Raw genomic sequence first — 21,295 nt, 5'->3', positions numbered from 1 at the left:
AGGGAGAAGCTCTGCCATCTCAGTGCCAAAGAGGGAGGAGCCGCTGCCGTCTCCAGAGCCAGAAGGGGAGGAGCCACTGCCATGCCAACATCACCAGCCATTACACCTGCTGCTGAGGGGAGCACGGCAAAACGCTGCATGTCAGGCAGGTCCAGCGTTGCAATTGCCAGCACCGCCCCTGCCGGAGAGCACCAGGCCACTGCCGCTGCCACCGTCATCACTGCAAGAGTGCCCCGCACCACTGCCAGCCAGTGACACCACCTCTAGGGTGCCTCGCTCCGCTGCCAGCTTCACCACTGCTGGAGTGCCCTATGCCACTGCAAGCATTGCCACTGCCGGAGGGCCCAGCGCTGCTGTCAGCACTGGGGCCACCCTCAGAGGAACCCTCTGCCTGCTGCTGCAGCCGCCCGGTCACCAACCTATGCTCCCAACGCTTTGTCCATGTTGCCTGGGTCCCCGGAAGCCAGTTCTTGGTCTCCAGGGGGAAGCACCGGAGTCAGGACCAACCCGCCCACCTACCACCCACAAGAATCCAGAGGGTGAAAAGTGGACAATGTGGGAGGGGGGTGGTGTTTCAAGGGAGGAGGAAGTGGCCACCGACAACCATGTGTGCTGCACACAAGGGGAGGTGTGTGGCAAGGGGAATGTAAGTTTGGCAGGGATGGGGTTAAATCAGTCCCTGCTAACAATCACAGATGTGGCCATCTCCCAATTATGTAACTAAACGCTAATTGGGGAATGGCCATTATTGATTTAGAAAGCTACTTGTATCTGTTCTTCCATGTATTTTCTTCCTGCATTTGGTGTCAGTATAACAGCCATTTATTTTTCAGTGTCTCTTTGCATCATGCAATTCACAGTGACCTAGCATCACACTAAATTGGTTCTTATTGGGGGACATATGTTGTGTCTGGCATATCCGAATGTACAGCATAACAGTGTCTGTATTAGCGAGGGGCTACTGTATTGGCTAGAAATTATACATCACTGCATAAAACAATGAACACAGGGCAGATTATTATATAACATAATCAAAATATTCTGAATAAAGTTGTAAAAATAACTTCTTACTCAGTTTGGCATCAGTAAAAAATAAACTGACAATCTGTTATATGTACCAGCTATAGTGTTGTTGTTTTTTATGGTGGGTGGTTGAGGGGTTATATTTGATACATGTATCCATGAAGAACATTTCAAATCTCAACATACAGTTTTATTGTAGTTTTTTCTATAGAAGCCAAGTTTCCTTGCCAAATTTCAAGCATTATGCAATTGAAACTGTAGAGAGATGTACTATTACTATTTTCTATGAAGTCCATATAGTCCATTTTCAATTGACATAAACATGAGTTTCCCACATTTTTTATTTTTGAAATTGTGGGCAAAGTTTCATACTCCATTACCATTATCACATGGGAGCTTTATAGGAAGTATATTGATTCCTCTAAATTCTAAATATAAGAACATAACAAAAGTTACGAACAAGAGGAGCATCAATGCTTTTCAAATTCCTAGTAGCTAACTGATCCCCATGAACAGCAACAACATTGTTTTATAACTCATTTTATACACCCTCCAAACTCTTTTTCTTTAGTCTGACCTAACTCAATCCAACTGTCTGGTCCTACGCTTGAAATAGACTAGGACTAATTTTGTTGACTCCCATTATGATTTAAAAAATGGGTTTTGGATATTTCAATGCCAATAGCAATTGCTAATAAAACAGTGTTATATAACATGAAAACAATGACATCTGAAATGAGAATACTCACGTCACCCAAAGCTCGTTCAAGACATGACGTAAGCTTCATTAACCCAAGAGCCACACTTGTTATCTCTGAGGATGTCACCAAGTAAAAACTTTCAAGAAATAACTGTGGAGGATAAAATCAACAGATGTGTCTAACCTGTCTATCTCACAAACTACAAAAATGTTGTCACCCAATATATATATATATATTATATATATATATATATATACCCATTAAATATAAAATAAATGTATTTGAAAAAAAAATCAGAAAAGCTGTATTTATGTAATGTCATACATTTCATTTAGACTTTTGCAGTTAGAATAAGTATCATAACAATATAGTTAGAGAAAATTTAACTAACAGGTAGATGCCAGTAAAAAATGCTCCAAAAAAATTACAAAGTAGCTTGTCCTCAAATGAGGACTATGGCACTTAATGGGTTAAATCAGTTTACCCAACGGTTATTTACTATGCAGTACCTTTTTATTATTGGTCCACTCAAACCAAAACCCGTACAGATTTTCAAACTGATCTGGAGTCACTGACAGTAGATTCAGATGGACAGCCTCACACACCGGTCCCAAGAGCCTCACACTTTTCACATAGTCAATGGTGCAATCCTCTGGAAATATAAGATAAAAAAGCATGTTTATTTTGTATTTTTAATATGCAGACAAGCTGCGTACCTGCCGTTTTTATGCATTAAATATGACATATGCACTAAAATCTTAATTTAATGCATAACAATTTTGCTGCACAGCTTGCTTGCCTCCCCTAAAGCGTCCACTAAGAACTACATCTCCCAGAATACAATGTATTCAGTTACTAGGAAACTGTACACAAGAAAAACCATCCCAACAAACAAGAGTGCAATGAATTCCCCAAGAAGCTCACTAGTAAGGAGAAAGCGGCTTGGAACAGCTTTGTCGCAGTGGTTCGAGGCTTCCTGGGCAATCACAAGGCCGAAAACTATGTGGAGCTGGTTGAGACTGTGGTGAAGAACTACAGCACAATGGGCTGTAGGATGTCCCACAAAGGCCATATCCTTGATGCTCATCTTGATAAATTCAAGGAGAACATGGGAGCGTACTCGGAGGAGCAAGGCATGCGCTTCCACCAGGATATACTGGACTTTGAACGCCGCTACCAAGGACAGTATAACGAGAACATGATGGGAGACTACATTTGGGGGCTGATTCGTGAAAGTGATTTACAGTATAATCGTAAATCTCGAAAAACTACTCGCTTCTAAATCTTTTGTAGTCATTTTTATATTACTTTAGTATAAATACATGTTAATTTGGATTCATATGTTGTTTTTTTCTGACTTTATGTGAACGAAAAGACACAAATTCGCCCATTTTCTCATTGGAAATAGGTAAATTTCAAAATATCACTGTGCATTTCGTAATTTTATTTATCTGTATGGCTTTACATTGAAGTTTTAACATGTTCACGGAGTTTAAGAATGTAATGTTAAAATATAAGTTCTGTTTCTGTGCTTGTCTTCATATGATTTCCATTACACGAGAGTAGATGTTAAAACTTCATGCTGATTTGAACTCGGCTCTCGCCAAGATAAACACCAACTAAGACGTAGCTTTACAGTAAACTAATGTGATCCATCTGTGTCTCCATCCATTTGCGTTTCCTTCCATATGATGATGTAGATATCCTTCTGTCTGGTGTTGGTGGCTGAAGTGTAATGCTGGCTCCAGGGATCAGCTTATTGCCTCCCTAGCACATCAGCACACACAACGGCTGCGATGCTGGCTCTGGGGATCAACCACAGTGCGGTCTCCCCAGCGCATCAGCATGACAACCGTCTGGATTGAGCTTAGTAGGGGCATATCTTTGGGGTCTTCAAGTGGGCACCTTCCATCCTCTGTGTTTCGTCGACTAGCCCATGACACCCCCCTCCGTCTTCCACTCAACTCAGCCCAGCTTACTTACCCGTACATATACATATGTTCTATTTCTGTGCTTATCTTCAAAGTCATATTGGCCGTGGTCAATAACTTGAATAAGAATAGTGGTTGTCTGATTTTATTTTAATACTATGTTTTTGTACTTAAGTTCAAGGTAACATTGCAGTTAAAATGGAAGGCTCTTTTTTAATGCCTGCCCCGTTACCATTAAAGATTGTACAGTATTTATCGAGATTACTCATGACTTAAAAGGTAATGATGCATTTTATCCCAGGAAAATACATTTTAGTCTCTTAAGGCCTGGTCACATGGGCAACTTTTGTCGACAGCAACAAAGGAACACATTTGTTGCCTCCGTGTTGCCTTGCAGTTTGAGGTGGTCACACGAGAGACAAGCATGCGGTCGACAAGCTGGCAACACACAGGCAACAACGTAATGCAACCCAATCATAATGCATATTTATGTCACAAGACGTAAACATGCTGGAAACAATTAATTACATTAACAAACCTGTAGTTCCTTCTTAAATAAAAAGGTGTATATTAGTAGAATTATTTAGTTAGGTTTACATATTTAATATGCCAAACATAATAAATATATCGGTATTTATTACCCTAAACAATGTTTTCAATACTGTACTTTTAATTCTAAGCTTTGACAGCAAGAAGGCAGACCTGAGATTTTTTAAAACAAATTTCTCTTTGTTTACTGTTAAAATGAAAGATGTTATGATTTGGGGTTAATGTAGGAATGACAGGCATACTGCATACAAGGCAAATTAATTTAAAACGAAACATTTTTAAAAGTACGCTACCATGTGGCATATTATTATTGTAAGATACATTTATTTGTAGCTTAAATATTGTAGGGTGTAGGGGGGGAAGGTTTCAGCAGGGCTGGTAGGTGACGTAAATCACACACAAGACATAAGCCCGATGCAAAAGAGCCGGCTCTTTTGTACAGCGGTATCGTCGCATCGCTCGCCTTTGTGTGGATTACCTCACCCTGTGTAATGCGCCTGCCTGCGTTAACCGAGATCGCTACAATATGTTATTGTAATCGTGGACATTAACATTCGCTTATCCACATAAACACTGTATTGCAGATCTATTTAACTGGAAAAAAGCAAAATCAGAATGTATCCTTGTGAACAGGCTAGCTGTAGGGGTGACGTCAGACCAGAAAGGAGTACACAGACAGGCAGTACTGGCAGGTGAAACTGAGGCACGGCAGCGCTCAGTGCGTTTATTGAAAAATAAAAAGGTTTAAACAGAAAACAGCACACGGCACTTGAGGCCAAAATAAACAGACAAACAAAACGGATCAACACTAAACCGTGGATGAACAGATAAAGAACTTATATTTACTTTATTTTACTTTTATATTTTCTCCTTCTCCACACCCGTTCTCCACTCACCGAACACACAACCCCGAGTGAGTAAAACGTGCATCTATATATACTGTTGTGCCGGGATTCAATTACTAATTAATTATTCACTTGAATCCCAGCATGTGAATTAATTTGTGCAATCCCGTGCTCACAGATTATTGCATACTTTAAATGCACGTGACGTGTTTGTGCAATCTCTGTGCCTAAATATAACTATATATTTGAAATAACTAGTGCTACACAGACCCATTTATATCCAGTGCAGCAATATCTATACACCCACATTAACACACCGCATGCAACATATACAACACACAAATGCACACAGGGGCGGAGCACATTGCCACAGTCCTATCCGCTGTCTGTCTGACGTTATGGTCTAGCTTTATCATCATGTGACACTACTATCAAATTTGATTGGCTGGTATTGAATGTTGCCATCGTGTTGCCTGAAAAACAAAACATCGTCGTAAGTGGGAGACATGTCGCCGGGGTGTTGACCAGGCGGGTCACATGAGGAGACAAGCCGGCAACATCTGTCGTCTCATTGTTGCCGTTGACTAGGGTGACCAGATAGCAAGAGTTAAAAATCAGGACACTTTCAGTTGGTGAGGGGAGGAAACCTTGTCAACTACTGCACAACGCAAGTGACGGAAACTATGTATCTTCTGTAGATAGGCATTTATTTATTCCTTCGCCTTCCTGTGTGCATTGCACTTAGGCAAAAACTAAAAAAAAAAAAAAAAACACTCCAAAGCGGCTAACTTTCTTGTTTACTGGTCAGATGACAGCGATGTTTTAATCAGTGCATCTGTACTGGCTTTTCTGTGACCTGCTGTACTGTATGTAGCAGGTGGGACACAGGCAGTGCTGCATTGTTTTGATTTAGTTTTCTAAAATCTAGTTTTCAGCATTGGAGGTAAAATACCAGAAATGGACGCCAAAGCAAAACAAGCAAAGTATATTTCAGCTGAGGATTGTGTCAAGACATTTCCCAAATAAACTGTACATGCAGATGGAGGTAATTGTTTTGCACATCTTGTAATGTGACTTAAAGAAAATATGATCGATCGCTATAACTTCAGAATCACACATTAAACAAAAGGCTACTACAGAGGCTGCTGAACAGAACGTAAAACAAACAACAGCTTTCAGAAAACAAACTGGAAAGTCAGTGCAAACAAAAATGTATTCCTGTGTTGGTTGTACCCAAGTTAAATCAGCACTACAGGTACAATCAAGCACAGCTACTGCTGTTTACTTTTTAAACGCAGTTAGAATTTTAGACCCGAATAGGCACATTTTCTTTGTTTTGACTCTGTACTGATAAAATAAATTCCTCGATGGGACAAATAACATGACAACGAAAGTGCTGCATATATTGCCTTTATTAAAAGAATGCCAGATGCCCTTGAGTAACCTAGTTTTGGGACTGTTTCTAATTGATGTCCACATCTGTATAACTTGGCAAAGCTTTGCCTTACACTTCCAACCAATTCAGTGGATGCAGAACGTGCAGTCTCAATGTATAGGCAAATCCACACCAGACAGAGAATGTCGGCAGCAACTGTTGGGAGATGTTGCATGCTTGCCCTCTAACAAATGACAGCACTAGTGCTCTTAAATACTAGGTGTATTTAATGTGCAGGTCTGCAAAATGTCAATGAAATCCTAACTATAACCTAATTGGATGACTTGACCATGGGCATATGATTGAATCCATTTTATTTCCCACTGTGTTCGGTACTTGCAGCTTGTCTTTTTAGCTTTTTAGTGACAGGCTCGTCAACACCAGCCATCATGACACTTCGCCAGTAAAACCGGACGCACAGGTGCACACACCAAGAAAAACACATGACTGCAGGTTAACGTGATTGGATAGCCGCATAGGTGCAATGCAAACAACTAACTCAAAAACACGCCCTAAACCAGTAGAGTATGCTGTTGCACCGCGAGACAGTACAGCCACATATACGAAATTTCCTAAAGAGAAAATAAAATTTTCACATTTTACGCCTGGGTTTTCAACGTTTACAAATGGCGCCCTGACAGTACCTCGATCGGGATGCGGGACAAAGCCCCTAATATCGGGACGTCTGGTCACCCTACCGTCGACAAATGTTGACCGTGTGACAAGGCCTTAGGTGTTAATTAGAGGATAAGGTACTCCCAGACCCAAAACTTTATCTGGAGCGTGGCTTGCATTTATCTTGTGCGAGCGGTTGAAGCACAACAGGCATGTTAAGCTTATAGAATTGTACTGCTTATTTAGTGATAGTAATGAGCAAACAGAAGCAGATACATTTGGCTGAAGCCTTCAAAAAGATCAGAAATCTCTCTTCTGATGATCCAGACTTTTTGGTAAAAGTTCCAAACGATCTGTTTCTGGCAAATACGCTGGCGGCATCGAATGTTAGTACAGTACTACCGCATGATCTAAATTCTGCAGCTCTTCCAGGATTGAGCATGGTAAGTGCACATTTAAAGTTTAATTTGTATGTTAATTTTATCAGTGTCTTATATTAAAATTAATACTACATTAACACAATTGCCAAGTTGTATTATTATTATTATTATTATTATTATTATTATTAATAATAACACTGTGTAACAATTTTTTTTTTTTTTTTGTTCCTGGGTAGTAAGTGTTATTTCCTAATTGCTTATGCCTCAAAAGTATAGAAAATGGCTATTATTCCCCACAAACTTTGCTTTTGTGACCAGGACAGTGATATTTTGAAATTTACCTATTTTCCAGAACATTCCAGATAGATTCATTGCTGAGTAAACTTGGAGTAACTTCTAGAACTTTCCAGTAATATAAATCTCCAAGGTGGTTTTATCAAGTTTCCCTGCTATCTTTGCCTTTGGGACAGCAGGGACACCAAGGCGCACTACCACAGGCGGGACTGGCCACAGCGGACTGAGTTCTCTGTGAGGAGGAACAACGTCAAGTGGGAGCCACTGGTGGACTCCCGGAAGGTGCTGATGCCACCACTGCACATCAAATTGGGCCTTATGAAACAATTTGTCAGAGCTCTAGATAAGGAGTCGGCAGCCTTCAAGTACCTTCAAGACTTCTTCCCTAAGCTGTCTGAGGCAAAGGTCAAAGCCGGTGTCTTCATCTGACCACAGATAAAGAAGATCCTGGAGTGCAATGAATTCCCCAAGAAGCTCACTAGTAAGGAGAAAGCGGCTTGGAACAGCTTTGTCGCAGTGGTTCGGGGCTTCCTGGGCAATCACAAGGCCGAAAACTATGTGGAGCTGGTTGAGACTCTGGTGAAGAACTACGGCACAATGGGCTGTAGGATGTCCCTCAAAGTCCATATCCTTGATGCTCATCTTGATAAATTCAAGGAGAACATGGGAGCGTACCCGGAGGAGCAAGGCGAGCGCTTTCACCAGGATATACTGGACTTTGAACGCCGCTACCAAGGACAGTATAACGAGAACATGATGGGAGACTACATTTGGGGGCTGATTCGTGAAAGTGATTTACAGTATAATCGTAAATCTTGAAAAGTTACTCGCGTCTAAATCTTTTGTAGTCATTTTTGTATTACTTTAGTATAAATACATGTTAATTTGGATTCATATGTTGTTTTTTTCTGACTTTATGTGAACGAAAAGACACAAATTTGCCCGTTTTCTCATTGGAAATAGGTACATTTCAAAATATCACTGTCCTGGTGTGGCAAAGTGCCCCGCCCCTGTGTGCATTTGTGTGTTCTATGTTGTATGTATGCGTGCGTATGTTAATGTTGGTGTATAGATTGGTACACGGGATATAAACAGGTCTGTGTTTCACGTGTGTTTAAATTGTATATTTGTATTTAGGCACGGGATTGCACATCACGCACGTGCATTTAAAATATAATATGCGAGCACGGGGTTGCACAGAATTAATTCACGTGCTGGGATTCAAGTGAATAATTAATTAGTAATTGAATCCCAGCACAACAGTATATATAGATGCACATTTTCATTCAGTCGGGGTTGGGTGTTCGAGAGTGGAGAACGGGTGAGGAGAAGTAGGAAAGTAAAGTGAAAGAGATCGTAAATATAAGTGTTTGTACTCACCGTGTTTGTTTGTCTCCGTGCACCGTTTGTTAAGTGTAGTACGTTTTGTTTGTCTCTTTATTTTGGCGTATAGTGCCGTGTCCTGTTTTGTATTCCATTGTTCAAACCTTTTATTTGTTAATAAACGCTGAGTGCAGCCATTGCACTCAGCTCATCATCACCACCGTCTGTGTTTGAATTCCTTTCTGGTCTGACGCAACCCACTCTGGCCGTCTTTGTGACACCTGGTCACAAAAGCAAAGTTTGTGGGGAATAATAGCCATTTTCTATACTTTTGAGGCATAAGCAATTAGGAAATAACACTTACTACCCAGGAACAAAGATTGTGTTACATAGTGTCGTTTTGGGAACATTTTGCGGCGCTAAAATAGAACTAATTTCTAACTAGTTTCTAATTTTTTTTTTTTTTTGTTTCGTCGCAGAAGTGGAATGAAACTTACCAAATCAGAAGCAAGGTTAACACCCTTGACACACGCCTCAAAACAAGTTAATCATGGACGACAAAAAATTAATTTATGAGGTGCAGCAGTATTCATTACTATATCGGGTCATGTATTTATTTCCAGTCTTTTGAATTGTTTCCAAGTTGTGTCTGGTGTGGATACAGCTTAAGATTATAATTGCAGCTGTTACTCCGGCTGTAGCAATTATTTCAGCCCAATCAAAATTGTTAGTGGTGGAATTGTCCCGGTCAAAATATACTTTTTGAGCGTTTCCACTCGCAAAGGGTGCCAGTAGGCCTGCCCATTGTTCTCGGGGCCAGGCTTCGCGTATCACTATCCTTTCGATGGACACTAAAAACGCTACCACGTCATCCTCAGTGGTTTGTTTCTGCAATAAGTGCGCAGGTCGGATGGCCTGAGGTGGTGGAGGCCTACGATCCTCTCGCAGATATTTAAACTCCAGGAGAATTTGGTGATTAGTTTCTCATTGTTGCAGGCTCTCCTCTGTTGGCTGCTGATTGATTTCCTGCTGGACTAGCGGATCACACCAGGGCTTTGATTAAGTCCTCCATGGCAGAATTGGCTAAAATGACAGTTGGTACTATCTGGGAATTGACTAATCTTCAATTTAAAATCCCCCTCTCACACCATATGACAAAGTGCTTCCTTGTCCTCTAATAAATTTACTGAAACTGACCTTTTACTATGCCACCCAGGGTTTTATTATGTACAAGTGGTATTTTTCCCCATATTAATAACTCACCTGCCAGTTGGAGACCAGAACTTGAGCCGGCTGGAAAGGTAAGAAAAATCCCAGTGTCTGGTTATACCACCCTCTAGTGGATACAGCTGGAGCTTGGGTTTTCTTGGATTCAATTTGGCACGGTGCAATTCCAGAATGAACCACTTGGGATCAGTGACTACTTCCAGGCCCAACCAGGTAAGTAATATTCTTTTGTTGTTTCTTGATTACCGTTCTTATTCTGTAATAATTGTATTTTTCACTTTCACAGGTGTATAATAAAACAATACAATCCTCAGCTTGTGTACTGTGTTTCCTTTCTTCTGCACTCAAAGCTTTTAAACCGTGACAGTATTACCAATGCTAATAGTGAGGTTCAGAGTGGTACTTGCACTAGTTGTCTTGGTAATCCACCAGGTCCTGCGTTTCCTCTGGTGCGCTCTGTATCCAATAGTCCTCTGTAGTGATCCTTTGCTTGTCCAGTCTCCTTACTGGATATGCATATAGCACACAGCACTTGGTTAGATTTTCCTTGCAGTCAAGTCTTTTAATTCTATTGATTCTTGATGCTTTCAAAGATATTAGAACATAAGAACATAAGAAAGTTTACAAACGAGAGGAGGCCATTCCGCCCATCTTGCTCGTTTGGTTGTTAGTATCTTATTGATCCCAGAATCTCATCAAGCACCTTCTTGAAGGATCCCAGGGTGTCAGCTTCAACAACATTACTGGGGAGTTGGTTCCAGACCCTCACAATTCTCTGTGGAAAAAAGTGCCTCCTATTTTCTGTTTTGAATGCCCTTTTATCTAATCTCCATTTGTGACCCCTGGTCCTTTTTTCGTTTTTCAAGTCAAAGAAGTCCCCCGGGTTGACATTGTCTATACCTTTTAGGATTTTGAATGTTTGAATCAGATCGCCACGTAGTCTTCTTTGTTCAAGACTGAATAGATTCAATTCTTTTAGCCTGTCTGCATACGACATGCCTTTTAAACCCGGGATAATTTTGGTTGCTCTTCTTTGCACTCTTTCTAGAGCAGCAATATCCTTTTTGTAACGAGGTGACCAGAACTGAACACAATATTCTAGGTGAGGTCTTACTAATGCATTGTAAAGTTTTAACATTACTTCCCTTGATTTAAATTCAACACTTCTCACAATATATCTGAGCATCTTGTTGGCCTTTTTTATAGCTTCCCCACATTGTCTAGATGAAGACATTTCTGAGTCAACATAAACTCCTAGGTCTTTTTCATAGTTCCCTTCTTCAATTTCAGTATCTCCCATATTATTCTCTAGTAGTTTTTACTCCGCTATCAATACACCATTGACTATTATAAAAACAAAAAAATATGGAACTTAACTAAATAATTATTCACCGAAGTAGCAGTCCTTCGGTCCTTCTGGTTCCACAATATATAGATAGATAGATAGATTTCACCTCCCACTCAGCAGTGATTGGCATAGCGCATTGCGTCGGATTACACTTGCGCAGGGCACTAAATCTGATCAAAATCATACTCTTGGGACAGACCACTCCCTGCAGCACTACCACAATGACTGTGTTGTGCTTGCCCCTGCTGTGTTATCAAAAAAATCGGGCCCCCAAGTCTTCAGCAAGTAGGCTTGCTTGCTGGGTGTAGTCATAGTCAACATAAACAACAGTTTACTGCATTTTAATACACGCCGACGTCTGCGATTGCTGTACAGTTTACTTAAATACTTCTTAAACTGACTTTAAAATCTGAATTTAGTTGGATCTTGTTTTGTTTAGATTTTTCACATGCAATCTCTTTGTTGATAAGGTGCATGTTCTACCCTTGTTTTAGAACTGCTGAAGGCACTATTGCAATGGCACCAGTGCCTTTCTAAAAGCAGGGGTGAGGGTGTAACGATTTTCAGGAATAAATTAAAATGTTATTTAGAGAATGCACATTTATTTCCAACAAATATCTCACAAATTAAAAGTATATGCAGAGGATAACTGCAACCATCGGCGCTGGAACCTCCTGAACAGTACTGGTGCTGTAGTTTACAATGGTCACGTGCAGGGCCAACTACTTTTAAAAAAACCCACCCAAATCAGGAGCGTAAGTTGTGATGTCATGCTCACCTGTTTCTACAGTCAATGATGTTGTTCCCCATTATTTGCAATTGTACTTTTTTTGTAATTGTTTTTTGTGATTAATTGGGTTACTAAACAATCACCTGAAATACTAATCAATCAATCAATCATTACCTTTAAGCAGGTAAAATTCTCATTTGCAATAACACCCAGCCAAGAAGGACTCACAAATGTATTTAATATTATATTTATGGTTTCTGTTTCTCTGTCTCACATAGAAAATCATTTTTTGGCAAAGTGGTTGATTGTGAACAGGTGCAGAGGTGAAGCAGTGCAGGAATAACACAGGCAGAGATTGTAATCCGGTATGGAAAAGGGGTATTTTATTTTTATACTCCAGGTCTGGTGACCAAAACAATGATCCCCGGCAATACACAGCAATGTGTAATACACAGGGTTAAATAATAACGGGTTGCAGTCTGTGACAAGCAGGCTGTAGTGAATGACTTCAGACCAGAAAAAAATACACAGAGACAGTAGTGGAGTTGAAACTGAAAACGCAAATGGCAGCGCTCAGTAGGTTTAATGAACAAAATAAAAGGTTTTAAGCACAAAACAGGACACGGCACTTGTGGCCAAAATAAACAAACAAAATGGACTAACAGTAAACAATGGACGGACAGACAAACAAACACGGTGAGTAAAATAAACAAACAAGTATCGTGCTGGTCCTATCAGCACACAATAGCAATTGATATCTTTTTGTTTCTCCTTCTCTCTCACCCGTTCTCCACTCACCGAACACACAACCCCGAGTGAATGAAATGTGCATCTATATATACTGTTGTGCCGGGATTCAATTACTAATTCATTATTCACTTGAATCCCAGCATGTGAATTAATTATGTGCAACCTCGTGCTCGCATATTAATTACTTTAAATGCACGTGAAGTGATGTGCAATCCTCGTGCCTAAATACAATTATACATTTTAAATAACTCGTGCTGCACACACCCATTTATATCCCGTGCAGCCAACATACACCAACATTAACACACCACACACAACATATAACACAGAAATGCACACAGAGGCGGGACACATTGCCACACAGTCCCAAACAATAAACACAGGTATCCTTCCCACAATATACATACAACGGTCACCAGTCCTGAGTGCGTGCTGTAGTGCTCGTGGTGAATGCTACAGTTTAATGAGTGACAATAGTGCAGTGCTGTTCTGGGTTTCGTGCTGGCCCTTAGCGACAGCTCCGGAACGTGTTAGCTGTCTATAAAACACAAGTAACAATTATAGACAAGACAAACAAACACTCACGATATTTTATAAAATGCTGCACGGGTCCTTTCGGGTTATGTTTCCGTAACCAAAGCGAAGAAACTGATTACGATTCTCCGTCCTCCTTATATGCTGTCACGCATGACCCCTTGGTAAACGAATGCAGCTGCCTTTACAATCAGCGGCTGCTACATTGTTTCCCTTCCGGGTCAATACGTTCTTGCAACAGTCTCGCCTTCTTCCAGACTGGCCGACTTCCCGACCCGGGAAAGAACTGTCAGTCCAGCCCATCAAAAGAACTCTGTCCCCCCTGCTTAGCGCCCTCACAGGTCGGGAGGGAGAGTTACCACCAAGATTCATTATATTTCTGTCACAGGGTCGTACTTGGTTTACTTTCACAATGAGTAAGAAATTAAAACTCCATGGTTAATTTTTAAAGCAAAGAGACATAAAACTATCAATAATCCTGGAAAATACAGACAACGCACTGATGATGCACGAAGTTCAAGTGACGTCACTAGAGGAACACATACCAGGAAGAGATGAGAGATATACAGTGGCTTTCAAAAGTATTCACCCCCCTTGGACTTTTCCACATTTTACTGTGTTACAACATGGAATCAAAATCGATTTAATTAGGAGTTTTTGCCACTGATCAACACAGAAAAAGTCCATAATGTCAAAGTGAAAAAACAAAATCTACATATTTTTCAAAATTATTTACAAATAAAAAACTGAAAAGTCTTGATTGCATAAGTATTCACCCCCTTTGCTAGGACACACCTAAATAAGCTCTGGTGCAACCAACTGTCTTTAGACGCCACTCCACGCTGGGCCGGGGGACCTCAGCCCTCTCCCGGACCCCACCACGCCAGCGCGTACTGACCCCATCGCCGACCCCTGCCCCCAGGGGCAACACAGCATTCCGACGGGCCCAGCGTTGGAGAGGACTTCCACTCCCACAGCACCTCCATGCCAGCCCAGGGGACCTCGGCCCTTCCCTGGGCCCCCAGCCGCCAGGGACGGAGACCCTCCTTTTCCAAGCCCCCATCAATAGCAAAGACGACCGCGTCAGCCCCAAGTTCGTCTGCTCCCCCCCCAGGTACTATGGAGGACCCCACTGTAGCCACAGTGACCACAGTCTGGCGCCAGAATTGTGAGGGGCTTCACCCGGAGCAACAGGCCCAGCTTTGGGAGCTGTTACTGACCTACCGCCATAGCTTCGCTACCAACCCTGAAGACGTCGGCCGGACACACATGGTCCAGCATTCCATCGACACAGGGGAGGCCCGGCCCATCAAGCTGCGGCCCTGCCGCCAACCACTGGCCCGCCAGGAGGCTACAGAGGAGGCACTGAAGGAGATGCGGGAGGTTGGAATCATTGAGCCCTCAGACAGTCCCTGGACATCCCTGGTGGTCATGATTCCGAAGAAAGATGGCAAGGGGTCGCTTCTGTGTCGACTACAGACGCCTGAATGATGTCACGGAGAAGGACTCCTACCCCCCCCCCCCCCCAATCGACGAGTCCCTGGACCTGGTGGCCGGGTCGAAGTGGTTCTCCCCCCTTGACCTAAGGAGTGGCTACTGGCAGGTGGCCCTGTCCCCGGCTCCCGACCCAAGACTGCCTTCTCCACTGGCTGAGGGCTCTGGCAGTTCACCGTGACGCCACCGCAACATTCGAGAGACTCATGGAAAAAGTGCCATGTACGCTGGTGCCAGTGGAGAGGACGGAGTGGAGGAGGCACCAGGAGGCTGACCCAGACCTCTGTCCTGTGCTGCAGTGGCTGAAGGACCAGTGGAGACCACCCTGGGAAGAGGTAGCAAGATACTATACTGCCACCTGGAGGCTCTGGTCGCAGTGGACAGGGCTGGGTTTGAAGATTGGCGTCCTCCAACGGCAGTGGAAGGAGCCAGCAACAGGGGAGGTGAGATGGCAGTTGGTCGTCCCCCGAGCGTTGCGCCTGGATGTGCTCAAGGCCCACCATGGGACCTCAGGCATCGGCCACTTCGGGGTCACGAAGACGCTCTGGCGGCTCCGACAGTCCTTCTACTGGAGGCAGTGCAGACGGGACATCGAGGACCACTACCGGCGCTGTGACACCTGCACTGCTCGAAAAGGACCCCTGGGCCGGTCGCACGCCCCCCTCCAGCAGTACCAGGTCGGTGGACCCATGGAGAGGGTCGCTGTGGTTGTCTTAGGCCCCTTTCCGCGCTCAGAGAAGGGAAACCGGTTTGTCCTGGTGGCCCTTGACTATTTCACGAAGTGGCCAGAGGCGTACGCTCTGCCAGACCAGGAGGCAGAGACGGTCACTGAAGCACTGCTGGAGGGGTTCTTCAGCCGGTTCGGGATCCCCCAGGAGCTCCATTCAGACCAGGGGCGCAACTTCAAGACCCGGGTCTTTGCGGAGATGTGTCGGCGCCTGGGGATCCGGAAAACCCGGACCACCCCCCTCCACCCGCAGAGTGATGGACTGGTTGAGCGTTTCAACCGCACGCTGGCCGTACAGCTGGCTGTGACCACCACAAGCCACCAAAAAGACTGGGACACCCACCTGCCTCTTGTGTTGATGGCCTGTCGTTCAGCTGTGTAGGACTCCACTGCCTGCACTCCAGCTCTGCTCATGCTGGGTCGTGAGCTCCACACGCCAGCGGAGATGATCTTCGGCCGCCCCTCAGACACCCCCAGTGTGCCCCCAAGTCCAGAGTACGCCCGGAGGCTGCAGGACCAGCTGGAGGTAGCCCACCACTTTTCCCAGGACCAACTGCAGGCTGCTGGTGTCAGGCAGAAGCGGAACTACGACCTCAGGGCTCGGGGCCGCCACTTCATCGCCGGGGAGTTTGTTTGGATCTTCAGCCCCAAGAGAAAGCGAGGCCGTTGCCCCAAGCTGGACAGCCACTGGCTCGGACCCTGCCAGGTCCTGGAGCGGATCGGGGAGGTAGTGTACCGGGTGCAGCTTCCACCTAGAGGGCATAAAGTGGTCCTGCACCGGGACCGGCTGGCCCCCTACCGGGGACGGAACCCAGAAGACTGACACAGCGACCCCTGACAGTCCCCTCTTGCCTCCTGCGGATTCACCCTGTCCTGCAAGTCCCTCACCTTCTACCCCAGTTCCTGACAGCCCCTTTCCTGGGAGCTCCACACCCTTGGAGTCTGTCAGTCCATCTGCTGTGGCTGACGGGGGATCGACGCCTGTGAGGAGACCACGGCCGCAACGACATCGTCAGCTTCCGGGCCGTTTGAGACTTTGCCCTCCCTCGAGGACGAGGGACTAAGGGGGGTGCTGTGTAACGACCCGGACAATTGTATTGTTGCAGGACTTGTTGTCTGTCCCGTTTGTCTTGTCTATCTTTTATGTTATGTGTATTGTAAGGGGAACGGGTCACTCCGTTAGTTAGCAGCGGGAAAAGGGGGACTGCAGACCATGGGTCGATTGGTTGAGCCGGACAGCGGCGGGAGATGAGGAGAGGTTATATAAGGTGGTGGATGAGTGACAGCGGGGAGACAGAGTGGGAGAGAGTGACAGCGACTTGAGAGAAAGCGAGAGAGATAGCAATAGCAGATAAATAAGGGTTTGTTGTTTTAGTGGCGTGAATTCCAGCCCCTGACAGGAATTCTCTGTTTATTCAAATAAAAATTCGAGACCAAGAATTCCACACTGTCTCCGTGAGTCCTGCTTCATAAACCTGACAAAAACGCTACAATATATATATACACTTTTTTTTTTTAGAACACTATTATAGTGTACTTTAATAAAATATAATCAGATTGTAATGTGAAATAGGTGACATATGGACTTAAGAATTAAATTGATCCTAAGGCATTTGTCTTTCTCGATTACAACTGATAAACGTCTTAGTAGTAAAAGTGGTTTCATTTAAATTAATAAGCGACTAATCTTTATTAAAGTTATAATGAAAAAAAAAGTTATGCTGGACACACTTTTACAATCACTATTCATAATTATATTAACATTAATAAAGCCTAGTCACTTTAAAAATGTTGCATTCTCATTTATCATTCTGCTTTTAAATGAGAAAAGGGCTTGGACGATTTAAAAGACCATTTAGTTGTTTCACAGCAAAACCCTGTAAATGTAACGGATTAATAATAATAATAATAATAATAATAATGATAATAATAATAATAATAATAATAATAATAATAATAATAAACACCTGAAGTAAAGAGGTTGATGCGTGATCGGGTTGTTCTGAAAATAACTTTGAAAGAAAGTTTTATTTTGTGAAAAAGATGATAAAGACGTGGAGCCGAACACTGGAGTACAGCAATAGAGGAATCCACCCCATTGTTCATCTCTGCATGCTTTCCAGGTGTTCACATTCCTCTGTGTGCTCACACCAACAATAAAGAAGAGAGTATGCATCACATAGTGATAATGTGCACTTCATTTTTTATTCATCACAAATCTTTTTTTTTTTTTTTTAAACATTGTTTGTTATAAAAAATTTGTGGCTAATGTTCACTAAATGCTTGTATAACACCTTATATTAAAAGGTGCTAATACTTTTGCCTGCAACCATATATAGCAATTGTGTTTTTAAAAAGTAAAACTTAAGAAAAAAATATATATGATTGAAATTAAGCTTTATATATATATATATATATATATATATATATATATATATATATATATATATATATATATATATATATATATATATAAATATATAAATATATAAATCACAAGCAAGCTGTAGTGAAGTTCAAACAATATTGGGCATGAACTCTTTACAATCCAATTATTTTGACCCTTTCAGGCTGGTCAGGTCTTATTTAATTTTGGGGAACAAAATAACACTTTAGACCATGTGCTGTTCAAATTTAATTAAAATGACTATTTACATAAAACATGTTTCAACTTTCAACCTTTTTTTGAAACTGTACCCCTTCTGTCGGGAGGTTTCAGCTAAACTACCCTTTACAATTTTCCCTTACTGAATGGTACCACAGTTGCAATAAAAGGCAGAATAATCTGGTTAAAACATTTCTTTTTTCTCTCGTTTATTTAATATATAAATTTTACACAACAGTCTGGGACTGACAAATTGCTGAGACAGATAACCAAACAGTAAGGCTTCATTCTTAAAACAATGACATGTCTTTGGATGCAAAGAATTAAAAGGTAGTATTTAGGAATCTTTGGAAAGACTCATTCACTTTCAATTGGCAAAAGTCATTATAAATAATACAAAATAGTCTGCAGTGTAAATGTTTATCACGTTACTATTTACTTCCCACCTCAGCATAATTGTGTGCCGTTTAAAATGTTTACAACATCAAAAATATTAACCTCCAGATAAAACTATAATTACTTAACTAAAAATTATCCAAAGGGACTCTGTATAACGTATGTCGTTTTACACTTTTTCTACTGCAAGCAAGGAATGTATCAAACACTGAACACTATTCAACCAGCCACTATTACTGTTAATAAAATGCAGCCGCGGTAATAAACAAAAACCGTTCAAGTATAAGTATTGTGATGACTATTTATGTTTACCAGAGCATTTATACTTGTAAAAAACGCAGAAACACTGTGCTTCACTGATACGACAAGCTGAAAACAGCAAAGATCATGAGCAGCACAGAGCATCTCTCCAGGCACTATCGCCTGCCTACTTCACCTATACCGGTGTAGTATCAAATTCGGTCCCCATGAAATTCAGTGCCCCCTGTTTGTTGTGAGCATGAGCTACACATGCCCTGCTCATTTAATCAAAACAGGTTCCCGGCAATTTTGAATGTTCCGCGGATACGCACAGAGCTTGTCATTCATGTTAAGCTTCCGCGAACTCCATACACTTTTAAATGATTCAGCAAAAATAAACAACGTAACATAAAAAATAATGCTTTAAGTTGAAATGTAATATCTATGTTTTCTAAGTTCTATGTAAACAGCACCTATAAACACTGTGTTGCCCATAATGTGACTCTTATATTAAGAAAACAAGGGAAACCATGTTTCATAGGGCACTGAATTTGATACTACACCGGTATATCAGAGTGGAAATCCATGCAATCGGAATCGCGCATGCGTACAGGTGGAAAATGTGGAAGTGATAGATTGTTTTTTTGTTTTTTCCCCCCATTAGCCGTTAACTTTGAGCTGCTAAACAAAGATTAAATATGTATATATAGTGGTTTAGAGAATAAATAATACTGTTAAAAAAATTCAAGATCATTATTTTCTCTTACTTTCATTTTTATTTCAGCATTTGAGTCATTCCGCATACCCCCTACGACCCCCAGGGGTACGTGTACCCCTACAGAATATAATCAAAGTGATACTCTGAGGAAAGAAAATTATACCCATTTTTTCAACCAAAAACAGGTTTTTATTCATTTTTTACTATTTATATGAGGGGAACATTGCAAAAAAAAAAAAAAAACCTGTAAAAAAATATAAAATCACAAAATTGTTTTTGCTGAGTTAGTGACTTGAGCAATCATTCAGGTTACAGACTTATTGTAAATCAATAAGACACCCCTAACAAAGAAAACAAGTGAAAAAAAATAAACCTAAAACAATTTTTCAATCTATTTTATAACGAATTTATATGAGACGAGGATAGAAAGAAAAAAAATATAAAAATGCACTAATGTATTGGTTTTGTTAAGTTAGATTGACTTTAGAACAATCACTCAGGTTCCAATCTTACTGTAAATCAGTAAGACACCCCAGCAAAGAAAACAAGTGAAAAAAAATAACCAGAAATTATTTATGTATTTTATAACTATATGAGAACTGGAAAACATAAAAAACAAAATGATGCTCTCTCTCTCCAAGTATGTCTGCATTTCTCTGTTCAAATCGTTTTTCTCCAGCTTTTGAAGAGATACTCGGCTGGTTCCGTTTTCTTTCCGATCAGAGATGATTGGGGAACACCCTCTTTTGGCTTTCTCCACTCAGAGCCGACACATGACCTGTTAAAAAAGGTTTTTATTGCGATGTCGAACTGTGTCCAACATCAGACTGGAACCGGATTTTTGCAATGTCAGGACCGCAAAGGGTTAAAATAAAAATTTCTCATTATTACAGCTAAATAGCAGAATGTTTTAAATAGTGTTAGGACTACCTCTAGTCGTACCTCTAGTCGTACATCTAGCGCTCTAGTCGTACATCCATCGGGATTTGCTGTATATACTGCCAAAAAATGTAATGTGCAATCGATGAAACTCAATAAAAAACTTATGTTATGGAAGTCAGTTTGCCAAATAAGATGTTACAAAATAGTAGCATGTCGTAATATTCTGAAAATTCTAAGATTTATGGTATTTCTGACTATTGCCTTTTCTGACTATTTGTAAATCAGAATATGTAGGTCTAAGTGACAGCGAAAGTACAGGTTTCAGTCTTTTGCACTATTTACTATTTTATATATTTGTCACGTGTGACCCCAAAACCTTTCTTCCCTTGTACAAAAGGTGCAAGCACTTTTTTATAGCAAAAGGCATATGTGGCAGAGATGTATGGCTCTTTGATAGAACCAGCTTGATGGGAGATGGGAGCCCAGCTAACAAGATTTAAATTTAAGTTTCTGAGAGCAGAAATTGACCCAAGACTGTCACCTCTACT

General features: G+C 41.7%; 1 protein-coding gene across 10 annotated transcripts in view; it reads right to left on the bottom strand.

The window, feature by feature from the left end:
• The window catches only part of LOC117403094 (endoplasmic reticulum membrane-associated RNA degradation protein-like), a 144,196-nt gene that overhangs the window by 102,309 nt on the left and 20,592 nt on the right, over window positions 1-21,295 (bottom strand). For 8 of the 10 annotated variants that reach the window (XM_034005017.3, XM_034005024.3, XM_059024335.1 and 5 more), the window contains 2 exons: window positions 2,234-2,376; window positions 1,773-1,874 (listed from right to left, as the gene is read on the bottom strand). The exons of 1 other annotated variant lie outside the window; for it this stretch is intronic. In XM_034005017.3, coding sequence (XP_033860908.2) covers window positions 1,773-1,874; window positions 2,234-2,376 — 245 coding nt within the window. Of the gene's footprint in view, window positions 1-1,772; window positions 1,875-2,233; window positions 2,377-21,295 lie in introns of those variants that run through there. One more of the 10 variants, XM_059024337.1, reaches the window with a different exon arrangement.

The sequence above is a fragment of the Acipenser ruthenus genome, chromosome 5 (assembly GCF_902713425.1).
Source record: "Acipenser ruthenus chromosome 5, fAciRut3.2 maternal haplotype, whole genome shotgun sequence".
NCBI classification, from domain to species: Eukaryota; Metazoa; Chordata; class Actinopteri; order Acipenseriformes; family Acipenseridae; genus Acipenser; species Acipenser ruthenus.
The sequence above is the reverse complement of the archived record's forward strand: the minus strand, read 5'-3'. Positions and strand labels throughout refer to the sequence as shown.